The 22,759-nt window shown below is 45.5% G+C and overlaps 2 protein-coding genes across 2 annotated transcripts in view; one reads left to right on the top strand and one right to left on the bottom strand.

Annotated features, from left to right (window-relative positions):
* The window catches only part of LOC123491368 (inhibitory synaptic factor 2A-like), a 19,333-nt gene extending 438 nt beyond the window's left edge, over positions 1-18,895 (top strand). The window contains exons 1-3 of the mRNA XM_045221895.1: positions 1-59; positions 124-657; positions 18,820-18,895. The exon at positions 1-59 is cut by the window's left edge and continues 438 nt beyond it. Coding sequence (XP_045077830.1) covers positions 1-59; positions 124-657; positions 18,820-18,895 — 669 coding nt within the window. The remainder of the gene's footprint in view (positions 60-123; positions 658-18,819) is intronic.
* Positions 18,896-22,268: 3,373 nt separating this feature from the next.
* Positions 22,269-22,759, bottom strand: part of LOC121559267 (formin-2-like) — a 112,925-nt gene continuing 112,434 nt past the window's right edge. The window contains exon 9 of the mRNA XM_045221872.1: positions 22,269-22,643. Coding sequence (XP_045077807.1) covers positions 22,269-22,643 — 375 coding nt within the window. The remainder of the gene's footprint in view (positions 22,644-22,759) is intronic.

The raw sequence follows: 22,759 nt of genomic DNA, 5'->3' as shown, positions 1-22,759 counted from the left end.
AAAGGATTGGAACACAGGGAACTGGACTCCTCGGACAGTTGCTCGGACCGTTTCGGCCAGTAAACGGCAGCTGCTCAACTTCCAGGAGGAGCCAGGCTCTAGCAGGACTCTGCCTGGGGACAGGAGGGGGTCCTCCCCAGCCTCTAAGGTGACCGGCCCCATCGCTTGGAACGCTCTGACCCAGGTGGAGTGTCTGGAGAGCCCGACAGCACGGAGCAAACGAAAGAAGGGGCTACCGCTCAACGGACTACAGTCTCAGACTCTACCGCGGGCTGCTGGGTGGACTACCCAGGCACAGTGCCATGAACCAGCACCGTTCTCACCACAGACGCTGTCACCCCGGACCATGGGGGAGACGGTGGGCTGTGGGGGCGGCAGGGTTGAACCAGCGACTGTAGCGACTGCGGGGGGAGTTAACCCCGGGGAGGCCTGTAAGCAGATAGTACCGGTAGTGACTCAGGGAGGGGGTGGAGGTGGGGATGTGAAAGCACAGCTCCAGGCCATGGAGAACCTGGCGACTCAGGGAGGGGGTGGAGGTGGGGATGTGAAAGCACAGCTCCAGGCCATGGAGAACCTGATCTCCTCCAGCCAAGAGACCATCAAGGTGCTACTGGGAGTCATCCAGGAGCTGGAGAAGGGAGAGGCCCACAGAGAGGGGTAAGGAGACTTTACTATGACTTCATATCTGATGTGTGGGTCCTATAACCTTCTGGTTAACAGGACAGTAGGCTGGGTCCTATAACCCACTGGTTAACAGGACAGTAGGCTGGGTCCTATATCCTACTGGTTAACAGGACAGTAGGCTGGGTCCTATATCCTACTGGTTAACAGGACAGTAGGATGGGTCCTATATCCTACTGGTTAACAGGAGAGTAGGCTGGGTCCTATAACCTTCTGGTTAACAGGACAGTAGGCTGGGTCCTATAACCCACTGGTTAACAGGACAGTAGGCTGGGTCCTATAACCCACTGGTTAACAGGACAGTAGGCTGGGTCCTATAACCCACTGGTTAACAGGACAGTAGGCTGGGTCCTATATCCTACTGGTTAACAGGACAGTAGGATGGGTCCTATAACCTTCTGGTTAACAGGACAGTAGGATGGGTCCTATAACCCACTGGTTAACAGGACAGTAGGCTGGGTCCTATATCCTACTGGTTAACAGGACAGTAGGCTGGGTCCTATAACCCACTGGTTAACAGGACAGTAGGCTGGGGATATGTTTCTGTAATCAGAGGTTAAAGGTCAAGGCCCACAGAGAGGGGTAAGATGTTACTAGGCTTATCATTATTTCTTATGCCTTAGCTAGTCTTTGTTCCTTTGTGATAGTGATCAGGGGGCTATATAAACTAGTTATACCGGTTATCATGAGAGGTTGGGTTGTGATAGTGATCAGGGGGCTATATAAACTAGTTATACTGGTTAACATGAGAGGCTGGGTTGTGATAGTGATCAGGGGGCTATATAAACTAGTTATACCGGTTATCATGAGAGGTTGGGTTGTGATAGTGATCAGGGGGCTATATAAACTAGTTATACTGGTTAACATGAGAGGCTGGGTTGTGATAGTGATCAGGGGGCTATATAAACTAGTTATACCGGTTATCATGAGAGGCTGGGTTGTGATAGTGATCAGGGGGCTATATAAACTAGTTATACTGGTTAACATGAGAGGCTGGGTTGTGATAGTGATCAGGGGGCTATCTATACTAGTTATACCGGTTATCATGAGAGGCTGGGTTGTGATAGTGATCAGGGGGCTATATAAACTAGTTATACTGGTTAACATGAGAGGCTGGGTTGTGATAGTGATCAGGGGGCTATATAAACTAGTTATACCGGTTAACATGAGAGGCTGGGTTGTGATAGTGATCAGGGGGCTATATAAACTAGTTATACTGGTTAACGTGAGAGGCTGGGTTGTGATAGTGATCAGGGGGCTATCTATACTAGTTATACTGGTTAACATGAGAGGCTGGGTTGTGATAGTGATCAGGGGGCTGTATATACTAGTTATACTGGTTAACATGAGAGGCTGGGTTGTGATAGTGATCAGGGGGCTATCTATACTAGTTATACTGGTTAACATGAGAGGCTGGGTTGTGATAGTGATCAGGGGGCTGTATATACTAGTTATACCGGTTAACATGAGAGGCTGGGTTGTGATAGTGATCAGGGGGCTATATAAACTAGTCATACTGGTTAACATGAGAGGCTGGGTTGTGATAGTGATCAGGGGGCTGTATATACTAGTTATACCGGTTATCATGAGAAGCTGGGTTGTGATAGTGATCAGGGGGCTATATAAACTAGTCATACTGGTTAACATGAGAGGCTGGGTTGTGATAGTGATCAGGGGGCTGTATAAACTAGTTATACCGGTTAACATGAGAGGCTGGGTTGTGATGTGTTGCTGTAATATTTAAGAGGCACTACATCAGAGGGGTCCAATATATTTTCCAACTGTATGTATATCTGAAATGAATGAACACTCTAGAATGCCCTTCTAGCCAATCAGAACGGAGTATTTAACAATGCTGTGGTGTAAGTGAGGGGAACCATGACAGACATTATGAATCATTGAGATATGATGACTCCTCCGGTCATGATGTGTTTCAGCTACAGTAGAAAAGCCCTTGGGATGAGCATGTATTAGTGGAGATCTACTTCAGAACAACTGGATTAGTCCATCTGTGTTTTATTGGCGGTAAACAGTGTTCAGAGCTTTATTAAACACAACGGAACAGTACAGTAGTTAAAAAAAGGGATGTGAGGAAACCACAGAGGCATGTTTAGCGCACGTTCCCTGTCATATTGATGTTTGATCTTTAGAGAATAATACCCTTTATCCAAATAACTGAAGGGTATTAACTGGGATGAGAGGAGGCAACAGCGTAGCATCTATCTAGCCACTGAGAGTCATGAATGTGCTCTTGAAAGGACCATATCCTTTTGTGATTTTCTCTAGGTATCAACAGCAGAGCTGTTCCGTTAGCACGGCAACACGTCATCTCGCTCAATTTGTCCCAAGTGGTTTGATGAGCCATGTTTTATACAGTCTGCCAGTCAGGTTATATCATGTGATCACAACAACAGGGTTGGTGTTCTATTGAGCCACTTCAGATCCATCATGGAATTTCACTAAAGGAGCTTTTTCTCGAGTTCTTATCACCCGACTACCCTACAGTGCTGAGATGACAGGACAATGTGTGTGCACGTGTGTGTGTGTGTGTGTGTGTGTGTGTGTGTGTGTGCGTGCGTGCGTGCGTGCGTGCGTGCGTGCGTGCGTGCGTGCGTGCGTGCGTGCGTGCGTGCGTGCGGCGCTTGCAGCGCCAGGGCTGTGGGTTCGATTCCCACGGGGGGCCAGAATGAAAAAAATAATAATTATCCACTCACTAACTGTAAGTCGCTCTGGATAAGAGCGTCTGCTAAATGACTCAAATGTTTGTTTTTTTTAACGTAAAAATGTAAGAGACTTGGATGATGTGAGTGGGACACAGCACCTTGGGCTCCGGTCCAGGATGGTGATTAAAAACTAAAACTAAACGACTTAATGACTTCCCTTAGCAGGAGATCATTAGCTAGACGCAGAGCTAGGTAGACTGATGTACATGTAAGTGGCCTGGCAGCTCTCTGTGTGTGTGTGTGTGTGTGTGTGTGTGTGTGTGGTTGGTACTTCCATCCTTGTGGGGACCTAAAATCTCCAAAAGTCCTCATAAGTATAGTAAAACAAGGAAAATTCTCCCTCATGAGGACATTTCCCACATCCCCATGAAGACAAAAGCCATTTTAGGCTTAGTGGTTAGGTTTAAGAGTTATGTTTAGGGTTTGGGTTACAGGTTAAGATTAGGGTTACAGTGGGGGAAAAAAGTATTTAGTCAGCCACCAATTGTGCAAGTTCTCCCACTTAAAAAGATGAGAGGGCCTGTAATTTTCATCATAGGTACACGTCAACTATGACAGACAAAATGAGGGAAAAAATCCAGAAAATCACATTGTAGGATTTTTATGAATTTATTTGCAAATTATGGTGGAAAATAATTATTTGGTCAATAACAAAAAGTTTCTCAATACTTTGTTATATACCCTTTGTTGGCAATGACACAGGTCAAACGTTTTCTGTAAGTCTTCACAAGGTTTTCACACACTGTTGCTGGTATTTTGGCCCATTCCTCCATGCAGATCTCCTCTAGAGCAGTGATGTTTTGGGGCTGTCGCTGGGCAACACGGACTTTCAACTCCCCTCCAAAGATTTTCTATGGGGTTGAGATCTGGATACTGGCTAGGCCACTCCAGGACCTTGAAATGCTTCTTACGAAGCCACTCCTTCGTTGCCCGGGCGGTGTGTTTGGGATCATTGTCATGCTGAAAGACCCAGCCACGTTTCATCTTCAATGCCCTTGCTGATGGAAGGAGGTTTTCACTCAAAATCTCACAATACATGGCCCCATTCATTCTTTCCTTTACACGGATCAGTCGTCCTGGTCCCTTTGCAGAAAAACAGCCCCAAACCATGATGTTTCCACCCCCATGCTTCACAGTAGGTATGGTGTTCTTTGGATGCAACTCAGCATTCTTTGTCCTCCAAACACGACGAGTTGAGTTTTTACCAAAAGGTTCTATTTTGGTTTCATCTGACCATATGACATTCTCCCAATCCTCTTCTGGATCATCCAAATGCACTCTAGCAAACTTCAGACGGGCCTGGACATGTACTGGCTTAAGCAGGGGACACGTCTGCACTGCAGGATTTGAGTCCCTGGCGGCGTAGTGTGTTACTGATGGTAGGCTTTGTAACTTTGGTCCCAGCTCTCTGCAGGTCATTCACTAGGTCCCCCCGTGTGGTTCTGGGATTTTGCTCAATGTTCTTGTGATCATTTTGACCCCACGGGGTGAGATCTTGCGTGGAGCCCCCAGATCGAGGGAGATTATCAGTGGTCTTGTATGTCTTCCATTTCCTAATAATTGCTCCCACAGTTGATTTCTTCAAACCAAGCTGCTTACCTATTGCAGATTCAGTCTTCCCAGCCTGGTGCAGGTCTACAATTTTGTTTCTGGTGTCCTTTGACAGCTCTTTGGTCTTGGCCATAGTGGAGTTTGGAGTGTGACTGTTTGAGGATGTGGACAGGTGTCTTTTATACTGATAACAAGTTCAAACAGGTGCCATTAATACAGGTAACGAGTGGAGGACAGAGGAGCCTCTTAAAGAAGAAGTTACAGGCATGTGAGAGCCAGAAATCTTGCTTGTTTGTAGGGGACCAAATTCTTATTTTCCACCATAATTTGCAAATAAATTCATAAAAAATCCTACAATGTGATTTTCTGGATTTTTTTTTCTCAATTTGTCTGTCATTGTTGACGTGTACCTATGATGAAAATTACAGGCCTCTCACATCTTTTTAAGTGGGAGAACTTGCACAATCGGTGGCTGACTAAATACTTTTTTTCCCCACTGTATGTAAGGGTTAGGGGTTAGGGGAAAAAGGATTTGGAATGGAAATTAATTTGAGGTCCTCACGAGGATAGAAGAACATAACGTGTGTGTGTGTGTGTGTGTGTGTGTGTTATGTGTGTGTGTGTGTGTGTATGTGTGTGTGTATGTGTGTGTGTATGTGTGTGTGTGTATGTGTGTGTGTGTGTGTGTGTGTGTGTGTGTGTGTGTGTGTGTGTGTGTGTGTGTGTGTCTGTGTGTGTGTGTGTGTATGTGTGTGTGTGTGTGTGTGAGTGTGTGTGTGTGTGTGTGTGTGTGTGTGTGTGTGTGTGTATGTGTGTGTGTGTGTGTGTAGCACATAGGGATGTGTGAAACGTACTCCTCAGCCTGAAGTGTCCCTCTTGTGTCGCCTCATTAGCTAGCTCCTGCGGTGGATCGATCGGATAAGACGCTTGAGGAGGGTGGTCACGTGTGTTTGGGAGGCAGAGGTCCTGAGTTGGCGCCGGGTATGGGCCGAATAAGGAGGAAGTGGTACTATCTAAGCAAGCAGCGTGACATCCTTTACGCCTGGCCTTAAAAGGCAGCTAACCCTAGCGCTTAACAGGATTACCTGGAAGCACCGTTATCTTGACCCTTCACAGATACATTATCTCCAGCAGTAATATAACAAAAAGCAGTTAGCCTACCACACACTTAAACTGAAGGACATGGCATCGCCACGAGCCACAGGATGAACCACAGATACGATGACAACAGTTACTGTGTGACCTGGAAGACCTCAACACTTGACTGTTTTATAGGACTCGTGTCGTAGTAATATCAAAGTAGTAACCGTAAGCCTAACGTTCATTCACTGTCGGACGAAACCTTGTAACCCAATTTTCATATCGTCTTTACATGTATTGAAAGCAGTAACTCCCCTCAATGTACTCGGAACATTTCATGATTCTAGGACCAAGAACATGTATTCTAAATAACTTATTGGAAGTTTCATAATTGTATGTTTGTTAATGACGAAAATATGGCTTCTTTTTTTTTTTATTCTTGAAAAGTTTCTGTTTTGGAGAAAATAGGTTTTCATCCAACAGCGACGATGGTTAGAGTATCTCATGTGCTAAATGTGGTAAATGTTATATGAAGAAGCAGTAACTTTACATTGAATAATATACATTGAGCAATGTAAATGTCTGATACCAAGTCTAACAGCTGGTAGAATGTGGATATACTGTATACAGTCCATGTTTTTTTCTTTATTTCAGAGCCAGATAGATAATTGTAAAAAAAAAATCGCAACCCAAGCAGAGATTCTAATGTTTGTGTTGTCACGCTACATTAGCCACACCTCCCTCTCTTCAGAAATGTCACCAGCCCAAATAGGAACAACCCCAGGGCTATAGGTGAATACGTCTGTTATATTACCGAATGCATGGCATAACATCCATTTCTCAAGCAAAGTGAATGTGTCACGTCAGAGTGCATTTCGTCCGGGGGACGTATATGCCCTTTAGACATGATGTGCAATGTTCTGCAGCAAAACCATGTTACACATGATAAAACAGTAGAGAAACTGGGATAGGAAACAAATGGAATATCAAAAGTATGGAACATGTATATTTCACAGACAATTGCATGTCAGAAGCAGGGGAAGAGGAAGTGACGTCCAAGACATTGACAGTGTTTCTCCTAAAGAAGAAAAGAGACCAGGTACACCATCTATACAAAAGTATGTGGACACCCCTTCAGATTAGTGGATTCAGCTATTAAAGCCACAACCGTTGCTGACAGATGTATAAAATGAAAACACACAGCCATGCAATCTCCATAGCCAAACATTGGCAGTAGAATGGCCCGTACTGAAGAGCTCAATGACTTGCAACCTGGCACCGTCATAGGATGCCACCTCTCCAACAAGTCAGTTTGTAAAATTTATACCTTGCTGTTATTGTGAAGTGGAAACGTCTAGGAGCAACAACGGCTCAGCCGCGAAGAGGTAGGCCACACAAGCTCACAGAACGCGACCGCCGAAAAGCGTAGTGCGTAAAAATTGTCTGTAAATCGGTTTCAACACTCTCTACCGAGTTCTATACTGCCTCTGGAAGCATCGTCAGCACAAGAACCGTTCGTCGGGAGCTTCATGAAATGGGTTTCCATGGCCAAGCAGATGCACAAGGTCACCATGCGCGATGGCTAGCGTCGGCTGGAGCGGTGTAAAGCTAGTCGCCACTGGACTCAGTGGAAACGCCTTCTCTTCAGTGATGGTTCACACTTCACCATCTGGCAGTCCGACGGACGAATCTGGGTTTGGTGAATGCCAGAAGAACGCTACCTGCCCCAATGCATAGTGCCAACTGTAAAGTTTGGTGGAGGAGGAATAATGGTCTGGGGCTGTTTTTCATGGTTCAGGCTAGGCCCCTTAGTTCCAGTGAAGGGAAATATTAACACTACAGCATACAATGACATTCTAGATGATTCTGTGCTTCCAACTTTGTGCCAACAGTTTGGGGAAGGCCATTTCCTGTTTCAGCATGACAATGCCCCCATACACAAAGCGAGGTCCATACAGAAACGGTTTGTCAAGATCGGTGTGGAAGAACTTGACGGCCTGTACAGAGCCCTGACCTGAACCCCATCGAACACCTTTGGGATGAATTGGAACACCGACTGCGAGCCAGGCCTAATCGCCCAACATCAGTGCCCGACCTCACTAATGCTCGTGGCTGAATGGAAGCAAGTCCCCGCAGTAATATTCCAACCTCTAGTGGAAAGCCTTCCCAGAAGAGTGGAGGCTGTTATAGCAGCAAAGGAGGGGACCAACTCCATATTAATGCCCATGATTTTGGAATGAGATGTTTGACGAGCAGGTGTCCACATACTTTTTGTAATGTAGTGTATGTTAGTTATTCCCTGACAACAGTACATGATTGTTTCTTGCACATAATAACGGATCCTAAAATATCTGTTGTTCACGGCAGAGACCCAACTCTAATGTGTACCAGTCCCCTGGGTTTACAGGAGTCCCACAGAGAGAGAGAAGAGAGACAGAAAGAGGGATGGAGAGAGACAGAAAGAGGGATGGAGAGAGACAGAGAGAGGGATGGGGAGAGAGAGAAAGAGAGAGAGGGATGGAGAGAGAGAGAGAAAGAGAGAGAGGGATGGAGAGAGAGAGAGAGAGAGAGAGAGAGGGATGGATGGAGAGAGAGAGAGAGAGAGATGGATGGAGAGAGAGAGAGAAAGAAAAACATCCAATCGAAATACTGCATGCAGAGTTTTGCAAGACTGTATTGCAAGTGCAAAGAAAAACTCCAAATAACGCATGTAGAGCAGAATTGGGCCAATACCCCCTCCTTATTCGAATAGAAAAAAGAGCCATCAAATTTTACAACCATCTAAAAACAAGTGACCCCAAAACATTCCATCACACAGCTCTACTATGTCAAGAGATGAAACAAGAGAAGAGTCCCCTCAGCCAGCTGGTTCTGAGGCTCAGTTCACTAACCAAAACCAACCTCATAGAGCCTCAGGACAGCACTGAGAAAAATATATCACCTATTGGAAAGACACCACAAAAAATCAAAGTAAACTTCAATGCTATTTGGCTCTAAACAGACAGTACATGGTGGCAGACTATCTGACCACTGTGACTGATAGAAAACTGAGAAAAACACTGACTAGGTACAGACTCAGTGAGCACAGTCTGGCTATAGAGACCGGTCGTCACAGGCAAACCTGGCTGCCCAGAGAGGACAGGCTGTGCTCACTCTGCCCCCGGGGAGAGGTAGAGACAGAGCTGCATTTCCTATTACACTGTGACAAATACTCAGACCTAAGAGAATCTTTTTTTCCCAAAATTATCATTCAGTACAACGAATTTGAAACCATAAAAGAGGAAGAAAAAATCAAATATTTATTGGGTGAAAAGCCAAAATGTGCAATTTTGGCAGCCAAATATGTATCCTCCTGCCACAACCTGAGGGACAGCCAGTGAAAATTGTAATGTAATGTCAAGAATATTTCCTGTTTTGTTTTGGCTTTCATACCATGTAATGTGTCATCTCAGTCAGGTTGAGACTGGTCGACTACTATTGCTTTAATGTATTGTTATTCTCATTAATATTGTTGTTGTAGTTGCTGTTAATGGTAATCCCATTTCCACTACTACTATTATTATTGCTGTTGGTCCCACCATTTTTGTTATATGTATACTTTGACAATGTAAGTAATTTTACTTGCCATGTCAATAAAGTCTGTTGAATTGAATTGAATTGAATTGAAAGAGAAATGGATGGAGAGAGAGAGAGAGAGAGAGAGAGAGAGAGAGAGAGAGAGAGAGAGAGAGAGAGAGAGAGAGAGAGAGAGAGAGAGAGAGAGGGATGGAGAAAGAGAGGGATGGAGAGAGAGAGGGATGGAGAGAGAGAGAGAAAGAGAGAGGGTGTGGAGAGAGAGAGAAAGAGAGAGGGGGTGGAGAGAGAGAGAAAGAGAGAGGGGATGGAGAGAGAGAGAGAAAGAGAGAGGGATGGAGAGAGAGAGAGGGATGGAGAGAGAGAGAGAGAGAGAGAGGGATGGAGAGAGAGAGAGAAAGAGAGGGATGGAGAGAGAGAGAGAGGAGAGAGAGAGACGAGAGAGAGAGAGAGAGAGAGAGAGAGAGAGAGAGAGAGAGAGAGATGGAGAGAGAGAGAGAAAGAGAGATGGATGGAGAGAGAGAGAGAGAGAGAGAGAGAGAGAGAGAGAGAGAGAGAGAGAGAGAGAGAGAGAGGGATGGAGAGAGAGAAAGAGAGAGAGGGATGGAGAGAGAGAGGGATGGAGAGAGAGAGAGAAAGAGAGAGAGGGATGGAGAGAGAGAGAAAGAGAGAGGGGGTGGAGAGAGAGAGAAAGAGAGAGGGGATGGAGAGAGAAAGAGAGAGGGATGGAGAGAGAGAGAGGGATGGAGAGAGAGAGAGAGAGAGAGGGATGGAGAGAGAGAGAAAAGAGAGAGACAGACAGAGAGCGACAGACAGAGAGCGACAGAGAGAGAGAGAGAGAGAGAGAGAGAGAGAGAGAGAGAGAGAGAGAGAGAGAGAGAGAGAGAGAGAGAGAGAGAGAGAGAGAGAGAGAGGGGGATTCTGGGAGGTTTGTGTTTAGACCCCTTCCCTATGCTGTCCATTATTCAGATGATCTGTACAGGACCTTGCCAGGTTTCTGGGGGGATAAGGAGGAGGAGGGGGGAAGAGGGGATTGAGGTGGAGGACACGGCTCGCCTTTGAAGAAAAGTTGATGCCTGTTGGCAGCCCAGGGAGCCTGCCAAGACCAGCCCTGATGTCCTCTCAGACATCCCAAGAGCACAGCTGTGGCCGGGGCATGCAGAGTGGTGTGTGTGTGTGTGTGTGTGTGTGTGTGTGTGTGTGTGTGTGTGTAGTGCCTGCCTGCGCTTGCGTGTGAGAGAGGCCGGGCGCTAGCTGCTACCTACTGGAAATCACCTGTGTCTAACAGGAAGAGCTGTGAATAAACTGGATATGACCTGTGTCTAACAGGAAGAGCTGTGAATAAACTGGATATGACCTGTGTCTAACAGGAAGAGCTGTGAATAAATTGGATATGACCTGTGTCTAACAGGAAGAGCTGTGAATAAACTGGATATGACCTGTGTCTAACAGGAAGAGCTGTGAATAAACTGGATATGACCTGTGTCTAACAGGAAGAGCTGTGAATAAACTGGATATGACCTGTGTCTAACAGGAAGAGCTGTGAATAAACTGCCGGCCGGCACATCATCAGCGAATGTCCTGCCCCTAATTGATCACATGCCCCTAATTAATCACATTCATCAAGAACTGGATGCGCAAACTATTTTCTGTGTGCGGACTGCGTACGCGCGACTCACACACATGCCACTAGTGACCTTTGTGCGACGCTCACCTTGCAACGACAGGCAGCATGTGTAGAACTATATTGTTCATTTGATATAAACTCCCCTAGTTAGGGGACTAGCAGCGGTTCTGGACGGGTTCCCGACTGACAATATTGTGTACAGAGCGCTCTGTGAACGGCCCAATGTCAATTGCTTTATACTCAGTGAAACAGCTGTCTCCCTGTTCAGCTGGCGCTGCCCGCCAGGAGCTGAGATGCTATTGGAAATCTGACATCTCATTTGCATAAGGAGTGACGTGCAACATTTTCTGGCCAAATCGATTTCCTCTGGCTGTGAGTCCCACGTGGGAATACGGCATATTAAAGGGAGAGCAGCTGTAGCGGTCTCATCTCACTGTGATGTTCTCAGACAGATTAAAAACTTTCAACATTAAAAAATAAAAAATTAGTAGAATTGAAACAAGACTTTCTTCTTGGTCACAGAGGTACACAATCACTTCACGCTTAAAGCTGAAGTTGTAACAAGGTCTTCAAAGGACAGGGCAGAACATTCTCTGTCGTCAGTTCTATGAAACGGGTTCGGTTCCCTGACTGGTTCCAACCCCTGCTATGAAATGGTGACCTTTTTGTACTGTCAAGAAGCATGATCATATTTATAAGAAAGGTCAAATCTTATAGTAAGTCGTTTATAATTTATATTTATATATATATATATATTTATATATATATACACACACATACATATATATACACACACATATACAGTTGAAGTCGGAAGTTTACATACACCTTAACCAAATACATTTAAACTCAGTTTTTCACAATTCCTGACATTTAATCCTAGTAAAAATTCCCTGTCTCAGGTCAGTTAGGATCACCACTTTATTTTAAGAATGTGAAATGTCAGAATAATAGTAGAGAGAATGCTTTATTTCAGCTTTTATTTCTTTCATCACATTCCCAGTGGGTCAGAAGTTTACATACACTCAATTAGTATTTGGTAGCATTGCCTTTAAATTGATGTTGAGATGTGTCTGTGACTTGAACTCTGTGAAGCATTTATTTGGGCTGCAGTTTCTGAGGCTGGTAACTCTAATGAACTTATCCTCTGCAGCAGAGGTAACTCTGGGTCTTCTATTCCTGTGGCGGTCCTCATGAGAGCCAGTTTCATCATAGCGCTTGATGGTTTTTGCGACTGCACTTGAAGAAACTTTCAAAGTTCTTGAAATGTTCCGTATTGACTGACCTTCATGTCTTAAAACAATGATGGACTGTTGTTTCTCTTTGCTTATTTGAGCTGTTCTTGCCATAATATGGACTTGGTATTTTACCAAATAGGACTATCTTCTGTATACCAGCCCTACCTTGTCACAACACAACTGATTGGCTCACACGCATTAAGAAGGAAAGAAATTCCACAAATTAACTTTTCAGAAAGCACACCTGTTAATTGAAATGCATTCCAGGTGACTACCTCATGAAGCTGGTTGAGAGAATGCCAAGAGTGTGCAAAGCTGTCATCAAGGCAAAGGGTGGCTATTTGAAGAATCTGAAATATATTTTTTATTTGTTTAACACTTTTTTTTTTATTACTACATGATTCCATATGTGTTATTTCATAGTTTTGATGTCGTCACTATTATTCTACAATGTAGAAAATAGTAAAAAATAAAGAAAAACCCTTGAATGAGTAGGTGTGTCCAAACATTTGACTGGTAGTGTATATCCATGACAAGATTTTTAAAACAGTCTTTTGTTGATTGTATGGGACACTGTACAGTGCCCTTAGATCTGTGCCAACTGTGGACCCCGAAGCATAAAGAGAAGATTGGGCCTTTACGCCTGAATCACTCTCCTGTTCTCTTTACGCTTCGGGTCCACAGTCAGCACACAGCTTTGGGGCTTTGTGTGAGCAAGTTTTCACAGTTTTCATGGGCCCTGTTTCGTGTGTACCTGCCGATTTGACATGTGTTTTTCCCGAGACGGAACCATGGTTCTTGGGGAAGAGGACGTGACGCTGCACTGGCAACCATAACTCCACATCCATGCTCTCTCCGCCGTATGCCCCACGGACATACAAGAGTGCAGTGAATGCGTTGAGTTCATCCCTATAGACAATGTCCCACGTACTGTTTCCTTTTCTGTGCTAATGAGTAACAGTACGATCTGATGTGATGCAACATCTGCATGTCACATGAACAAAGAAAACTGTAGAATGAGCTGGCAATTTGTCTCTTAGACTGATGTCCTGCTCTCTCACTGCACTAATGTTCTAAATAAAAATCATCCTCTTGACCCTCATCCTTCAGATCATTCAAATAAAATCATCCTCTTGACCCTCATCCTTCAGATCATTCAAATACAATCATCCTCTTCACCCTTATTCAGATCATTCAAATTCAATTGTGAAGTCACATGCACAATTCTCAGTTTCTATTTGGTTTCTATTGCCCATTCATCCATTGCCGACCTTCATTCAGTGAGGAGAGATGCAGTATGTGCCAACGCCCTTTGGCACATGTGTCTCGGCCTCTAAATACTTCACTGTTTGTGATTTACATTTTTACATTTCAGTCATTTTAGCAGACGCTCTTATCCAGAGCGCCTTACAGGAGCAATTAGGGTTAAGTGCCTTGCTCAAGGGCACATTCAGTGGCCACTGGTGCCATGTGGATGGGGGCATTGTCATCCGATGGGAGCAAAGCCATGGTAGCCAAAATAATGGCCTGCCCAGCCTTTTTATACATGACCCTAAGCATGATGGGATGTTAGTTGCTTAACTAACTCAGGAACCTCACCTGTGTGGAAGCACCTCCTTTCAACATACTTTGATTCCTTTATTTTGGCAGTTACCTGTATGTCATGACGCAGCTTGTTTAATAATCTTTTGCCTTTTCCTCTCCAATTAAGAACAAGCTGTTGCACAAACAACGATGATACCCTCCACTGGTACTGGCCTGTATTAGAGCTAGCAAGATTTGCCCTATAACTAGACTAACTTGTGTTTTGCAGAGAGCAAGTTACACAAACAAATAGTTCAATATAGAAAACATATAAACTCAGCAAAAAAAAAAGAAATGTCCCCTTTTCAGGACCCTGTCTTTCAAAGATAATTCGTAAAAATCCAAATAAACTTCACAGATCTTCACTGTAAAGGGTTTAAACACTGTTTCCCATGCTTGTTCAATGAACCATGAACAATTAATGAACATGCACCTGTGGAACGGTCGTTAAGACACTAACAGCTTACAGACAGTAAGCAATTAAGGTCACAGTTATGAAAAGTTAAGACACTAAAGAGGCCTTTCTACTGACTCTGAAAAACACCAAAAGAAAGATGCCCAGGGTCCCTGCTCATCTGCGTGAACGTGCCTTAGGCATGCTGCAAGGAGGCATGAGGACTGCAGATGTGGCCAGGGAAATAAATTGCAATGTCCGTACTGTGAGACGCCTAAGACAGTGCTACAGGGTGACAGGACGGACAACTGTGAGACATTTTTACATTTCTTTCATTTTTTTTTACATTTTAGTCATTTTAGCAGACGCTCTTATCCAGAGCGACTTATGCAGAGTGCATACATTTTCATACTTTTTTCATACTGGCCCCCCGTGGGGATCGAACCCACAACCCTGGCATTGCAAACGCCATGCTCTACCAACTGAGCTACAGAGGGCCTGAGACGCCTAAGACAGCGCTACAGGGAGACAGGACGGACAGCTGATCGTCCTCGCAGTGGCAGACCACGTGTTAACAACACCTGCACAGGATCGGTACATCCAAACATCACACCTACGGGACAGGTACAGGATGGCAAAAACAACTGCCCGAGGTACACCAGGAACGCACAATCCCTCCATCAGTGCTCAGACTGTCCGCAATAGGCTGAGAGAGGCTGGACTGAGGGCTTGTAGGCCTGTTGTAAGGCAGGTCCTCACCAGACATCACCGGCAACAACATTGCCTGTGGGCACAAACCCACCGTCGCTGGACCAGACAGGACTGGCAAAAAGTGCTCTTCACTGACGAGTCGCGGTTTTGTCTCACCAGGGGTGATGGTCGGATTAGCGTTTTATCGTCGAAGGAATTAGCGTTACACCGAGGCCTGTACTCTGGAGCGGGATCGATTTGGAGGTGGAGGGTCCGTCATGGTCTGGGGCGGTGTGTCAATTTCTCACACACAGTATATGATTTATTATACATTATGTAAAGACGAGATTAAATTGAGAATAGTCTGATGGGGTGTAGAATATTATCACTGTTGTGAATGACGTCCAGCGTGTGCATTTCTTTCCCAACTTTTTCAAATCCTGTGTCACATGCATCATGAAGCCTAACCCATAGACCTAATGTGTTTTGATAAGGTCTGTATCACAACTAAAGAGGACAAATGACTCCAAGTGTAGCTTATAGGCCCAAGACCCCTGGAACACGGTTGGAGAGCCCACAGCCTACTGAGCCTAGTGAAATGACCCCTGGAACACGGTTGGAGAGCCCACAGCCTACTGAGCCTAGTGAAATGACCCCTGGAACACGGTTGGAGAGCCCACAGCCTACTGAGCCTAGTGAAATGACCCCTGGAACACGGTTGGAGAGCCCACAGCCTACTGAGCCTAGTGAAATGACCCCTGGAACACGGTTGGAGAGCCCACAGCCTACTGAGCCTAGTGAAATGACCCCTGGAACACGGTTGGAGAGCCCACAGCCTACTGAGCCTAGTGAAATGACCCCTGGAACACGGTTGGAGAGCCCACAGCCTACTGAGCCTAGTGAAATGACCCCTGGAACACGGTTGGAGAGCCCACAGCCTACTGAGCCTAGTGAAATGACCCCTGGAACACGGTTGGAGAGCCCACAGCCTACTGAGCCTAGTGAAATGTGTTCTTATAAGCCCAGTCATTGCACAATTGCGTGTGAAAACAAGAGATTTGACTTGCCAATATTTAAAAAGAGAGATCCCAGCTTTCTCTTGCGGCAGGTAGCTTAGTGGGTAAGAGCGTTGTGCCAGTAACCGAAAGGTCGCTGGTTCTAATCCCCGAGCCGACTAGGTGGAAAATCTGTCGATGTGCCCTTAAGCAAGTCACTTAACCCTAATTGCTCCTGTAAGTCGCTATGGATAAGAGCGTCTGCTAAATGACTAAAATGTAAAAGTACGCACATTAATCCGCTTTACAACCAGTGTAGTCTACCTGGCATATAAAAAATGTAACCGGACGTAGCCTCCATTCGCTATTCCAGTGCAGGCTACGGATTATGTGTTTATTTTTATTTTTTTGCGGGCCATTCTAAATCAAAAATTATTCCACACATAATTAGTAGGCTACTGTATATGTAAAGACCAGATTAAATTGAGAATAGTCTGATGGGTGAGAATATTATCAAGTTCTTGTCAAATTGTGAATTAGACTGATGTAGTGTGTGCAGCCTGAGCTAGAAACAGAGCAGAGAGTTGTCAAGGGGTCTGAATACTTGCCGAAGGCACTGTATGTGTAAATTTATTTTTGCAACGCGAGCCGTGTGGTCAGCATGTTAAAATGTATTAGAAATCAAAACATATAGCCTAAGTTTTGCTTCACAACTAAAGTTGCATAAATAACCCTAAATTAAGCATATACAGTACATTCGGAAAGTATTCAGACCCCTTGACTGTTTCCACATTTTGTTACGTTAGAGCCTTATTCTGAAATGGATTCAATTGTTTATTTCCCTAATCAATCTACACACAATACCCCATAATGACAAAGCAAAAACAGGTTTAGACAAAAAACTGAAATATCACATTTACATAAGTATTCAGACCCTTTACTCAGTACTTTGTTGAAGCACCTTTGGCAGCGATTACAGCCTCAAGTCTTCTTGGGTATGACGCTACAAGCTTGGCACACCTGTATTTGGGGAGTTTCTCCCATTCTTCTCTGCAGATCCTCTCAAGCTCTGTCAGGTTGGATGGGGAGCATTGCTGCACAGCTATTTTCAGGTCTCTCCAGAGATGTTCGAACGGGTTCAAGTCCAGGCTATGGCTGGGCCACTCAAGGACATTCAGAGACTTGTCCCGAAGCCACTCCTGCGTTGTCTTGGCTGTGTGCTTAGGGTCGTTGTCCTGTTGGAAGGTGAACCTTCGCCCCAGTCTGAGGTCCTGAGCGCTCTGGAGCAGGTTTTCATCACGGATCTCTCTGTACTTTGCTCCGTTCATCTTTCCCTTGATCCTGACTAGTCTCCCAGTCCCTGCCGTTGACAAACATCCCCACAGCATGATGCTACCACCACCATGCTTCACCATAGATATGGTGCCAGGTTTCCTCCAGATGTGATGCTTGGCATTCTGGCATTGGTTTTTGCTCTGATATGCACGGTCAACTGTGGGACCTTATATAGACAGGTGTGTGCCTTTCCAAATCATGTCCAATCAATTGAATGTACCACAGGTGGACTCCAATCAAGTTGTAGAAACATCTCAAGGATGATCATTGGCAACAGGATGCACCTGAGCTCAATTTCGAGTCTCATAGCAAAAGGGTCTGAATACTTATGTAAAAAACGCTATTTCTGTTTAGTATTTTTAATAAATTAGCAAACATTTCTAAAAAACTGTTTTTGCATCATCGTTATGGGGTATTGTGTATAGATTGATGAGGAACATGTTTCATTTAATCCATTTCAGAATAAGGCTGTAACGTAACTAAAATGTGGAAAAAGGGAAGGGGTCTGAATACTTTCCGAATGCACTGTAGGAGGACATGTTTCTTTGTTAACAGCTCTACACTGAATAGTGCACACTTTTTCATTTGGGAAAATTATATTTTCTATTTTATTAAGCTTTGTTCAATAGTTTTCTTCATATTATTAAATAATATAAAATAATGCCACTGAATTCTATGTAAATCCTGTCTGCTAAATGAACTAGTGTAGCCCACAGCCATATGGCATAGCCAGATCAGGACCTAACATAGGGACAACTCAGAGTACGCTATTCTGTTCTTCTGAAATAGGCTACATTTTCTTCATATCATAATGTTTCTTCAGACCAGCCTAAAATAAATAACGGCTTCATTGTGATGGCGTAAGCTATATTAAATTGATTTATTAGACCTTTTTAAATGTTCGAACGTTTATAGGCTATGCGTGTGAAGCCCGGAGACACTAAATCGTGTTTATGTTAATTAGCAGTCAATTACAATAAGACCGGCAGCTATTTGCATGACAATCACCGTCTGACAACATTTTAGACTGCCACAGCCCTATGCAGCACACACACACACACACATAAATGCCTTCCCATCAGTAATCACTTCAGCCCAGGACCAGACAAAGACCTCAGCTAAGGGGACAGAAGATCAACCTCCATCCATACAAAGGGCTTTAGCAGGGTTAGAACGCTCCTCTGTCTGTTCAGGTCCATGTTAACTTTCTGTTAAATAATGAGGAATAAACAAACAAGATGAAACAGGCAGTAAATGGGGAGGGAACGGAACGGCTGAACAAGCCCTGTGATTATTCATTCATCTCCTCCCTCCCTCCCTCCCTCCCTCCCTCTCTCTCTCTCCTCAGCCTCTCCTATCGAACCGGACAGGACACGGCCAACTGTGACACGTGTCGGAACAGCGCATGCATAATTTACAGGTGAGTGGAACCTCTTAAACACCACTGGCTAGTGTGTGTGTGTGTGTGTGTTAAAGGCCCAGTGCAGGCAAAAACATGATTTTCCTGTGTTTTATCTATATTTCCACACTATGGAGGTTGAAATTGATGATAGTGCCCTTTTAGTGTAAGAGCTGTTTGAAAAGACCACCTGAAATCTCAGCCTGTTTTGGTGGGATGGAGTTTTGGCCTGTCTGGTGACATCACCGTACGGTAAATTAGACCAATAAGAAAGAGAGCTTCAAACCTCTCTGCCAATAACATGTAGTTTTCAGTTTTCCCCTCCCCTCTCAGACCACTCCCAGACAGTCCTAGTAAAATTCTTGCTTGAGAAATTGCTCTTTGCTAAGAAGCAATTTTAGTTTCTTTTTTTACCATTTTAATTGAAAACAAATCACGGTAATGTACGTCATTTTTAGCCAGAAATAATTTGCTATTGAGGTAAAAACGGCTGCATTTGGACCTTTAAAAATCACTGGCTAGTCTGTTTGTAGTCTGCTCTGGTGGTTATCCGACAGGACAGGCTAATGTGTGGATTGGTAATGAGGAGACAGGGAAGGGTGACTGTCTACACAGAGACTGGTGACATCTACACACAGACTAGTGACATCTACACACAGACTGGTGACATCTACACACAGACTGGTGACATCTACACACAGAACGGTGACATCAACACATGGACTGACTCTCTGCCTACTCATGTATTAAAGGGTTCCTGAACGCTTGGGTTTCCAGCTGTTGTAAGGTTAACATGGTAAACCTACTTAACATGCACACTGGCACAAATTACACAGTTAAGCTTGAAGTCATAATCTCAGCCAGTTCTAGAGTATCTCCCATCTCAGCCAGTTCTAGAGTATCGTCCATCTCAGCCAGTTCTAGAGTATCTCCCATCTCAGCCAGTTCTAGAGTATCGTCCATCTCAGCCAGTTCTAGAGTATCTCCCATCTCAGCCAGTTCTAGAGTATCGTCCATCTCAGCCAGTTCTAGAGTATCTCCCATCTCAGCCAGTTCTAGAGTATCGTCCATCTCAGCCAGTTCTAGAGTATCTCCCATCTCAGCCAGTTCTAGAGTATCGTCCATCTCAGCCAGTTCTAGAGTATCTCCCATCTCAGCCAGTTCTAGAGTATCTTCCATCTCAGCCAGTTCTAGAGTATTTTCCATCTCAGCCAGTTCTAGAGTATCTCCCATCTCAGCCAGTTCTAGAGTATCGTCCATCTCAGCCAGTTCTAGAGTATATTCCATCTCAGCCAGTTCTAGAGTATTTTCCATCTCAGCCAGTTCTAGAGTATATTCCATCTCAGCCAGTTCTAGAGTATTTTCCATCTCAGCCAGTTCTAGAGTATCGTCCATCTCAGCCAGTTCTAGAGTATCGTCCATCTCAGCCAGTTCTAGAGTATTTTCCATCTCAGCCAGTTCTAGAGTATCGTCCATCTCAGCCAGTTCTAGAGTATCGTCCATCTCAGCCAGTTCTAGAGTATTTTCCATCTCAGCCAGTTCTAGAGTATCTTCCATCTCAGCCAGTTCTAGAGTATATTCCATCATAAGCCAGTTCTAGAGTATCTTCCATCTCAGCCAGTTCTAGAGTATCTTCCATCTCAGCCAGTTCTAGAGTATATTCCATCATAAGCCAGTTCTAGAGTATCTTCCTTCTCAGCCAGTTCTAGAGTGTGTTCCATCTGTTATGGACACATAGGTCCCTACTGCCAGCTGGGGGGACAACCCCATGTCCACCCCCCCAGAGGGTCACATCCAGGGGACAACCCCATGTCCACCCCCCCAGAGGGTCACATCCAGGGGACAACCCCATGTCCACCTCCCCAGAGGGTCACATCCAGGGGACAACCCCACGTCCACCCCCCCAGAGGGTCACATCCAGGGGACAACCCCATGTCCACCCCCCAGAGGGTCACATCCAGGGGACAACCCCATGTCCACCCCCCCAGAGGGTCACATCCAGGGGAAAACCCCATGTCCACCCCCCGCAGAGGGTCACATCCAGGGGACAACCCCATGTCCACCCCATGTCCAGACTACATTCCATTCACTTTGATGTTTGGCTGAGAAAGGTATTGTAGTCTACTGTAATGTGGACTGTTTAACTGTAAAAGTAGACTATATGACAAGACTGGAGGGTGACATGAGGGAGCGAGCACAGACACTCTCCATCCTGATTATAGCGTGATAGAAGAGCAGAGGAAAACAGCCGAGTCATGGTTTTAAGAGACGGGGAGCAGCAGTGAGAACAGTACTTTTCATAGCTTGGGGACTATGCAGAGAGGAGAAACCGGGGACAGGGTTGGGATTTAGGTACGAGCTTAGTCATAAATTAGTCGGCCCCTTCTGCTAAAGCCATGTGACCTCCTGCCAGCCCCTGTGAGAGAGACAGAGACATAGAGAGAGAGAGAGAGGCAGAGAGAGAGGCAGAGGGAAAGAAAGAGAGAGAGAGAGGCAGAGAGAGTCAGAGAGAGACAGAGACGGAGAGACAGAGAGACATAGAGAGACAGAGAGAGCAGAGAGAGAGAGAGAGAGAGAGAGAGAGAGAGGCAGAGAGGCAGAGAGGCAGAGAGAGAGAGACGGAAAGACAGAGAGAGAGAGACGGAGAGACAGCGAGAGAGAGGCAGAGAGAGACAGAGAGAGAGAGAGAGAGAGAGAGACAGAGAGAGAGAGAGAGAGAGAGAGAGAGAGAGAGAGAGAGAGAGAGAGAGACAGCGAGAGAGAGGCAGAGAGAGACAGAGAGAGAGAGAGAGAGAGAGAGAGAGAGAGAGAGAGAGAGAGAGAGACAGAGAGAGAGAGAGAGAGAGAGGGAGAGAGGGAGAGAGACTTGGTTGGTTAGCTAGGCTGAACCCTAGGTTAGCTGGGCTAGTGTCTACTACAGAGCCAGGCCAGAACACATAGCTCCATACCAGCTCCTCTCCTCTGAGCTGAGAGACTGCAGTGTGAACTCAAAATGTATAAGATTAACCATTTCTTTTTCACCGTGTTTTTTTAAACATTTCTTAGCGAAGACCTGTTTTTGGCTGCCTTATTAGCATTTCTACTGCTCACGTCTTAATTGTTACATTTAGATACATTTAGACATACAGCGATATTAAGATCTCCTGCCGACCCCTCTGTATTGAATATAAGTAGAGAGATGACATATGAAGGCACATGTTCTGTACATTTAACTGTTGAGGGAAATGTCAGGACGTATTACTGTGTGTAGGAGTGAGAGACATGATGTGACTGTAATCATCTGAGAAAAAAAACACTCTCTAATATTAATACAACAACAACATGCCACAGCGTTGATCAGACACCACAAGAGGAGTCAAGGTCACACACCCACACGAGTTCGGCTTCTCCCCATCACGTCAGAAGGGGTAGTAGTTATTATGAGCGTTTTGGCGTGGATGGTAGTCTGGTAGGCCAGCCCCCCGGTCGTGGATCAGGGTTGGTAGCTGGCCTCCCAGCAGGGTCAGTCGTGAACTGAGGAAGTGCTGAGCCTGCTGGCGGGCCGACACCCGGCCGTGGACGGGGTTGTGCTGGCCTCCCAGCAGGGTCAGTCGTGAACTGAGGAAGTGCTGAGCCTGCTGGCGGGCCGACACCCGGCCGTGGACGGGGTTGTGCTGGCCTCCCAGCAGGGTCAGTCGTGAACTGAGGAAGTGCTGAGCCTGCTGGCGGGCCGACACCCAGCCGTGGACCGGGGTTGTGCTGGCCCGACATTGTGCAGGAAGCCTGGAGGCTGACTCGGTGGGGAGGAGGACGGGGTGGTGGTGGGTCAATGGCTCAGCATGAACTGCAGTTGATGAAGCAATTGGTTGATGAAGGAATTGGGATTCAGGTTTGCCTGGAAACCCGACGT

The sequence above is a fragment of the Coregonus clupeaformis genome, chromosome 1 (assembly GCF_020615455.1).
Source record: "Coregonus clupeaformis isolate EN_2021a chromosome 1, ASM2061545v1, whole genome shotgun sequence".
Lineage (NCBI taxonomy): Eukaryota > Metazoa > Chordata > Actinopteri > Salmoniformes > Salmonidae > Coregonus > Coregonus clupeaformis.
Note: the sequence above shows the minus strand (reverse complement) of the source record. Positions and strands in the feature narration are given on the sequence as shown.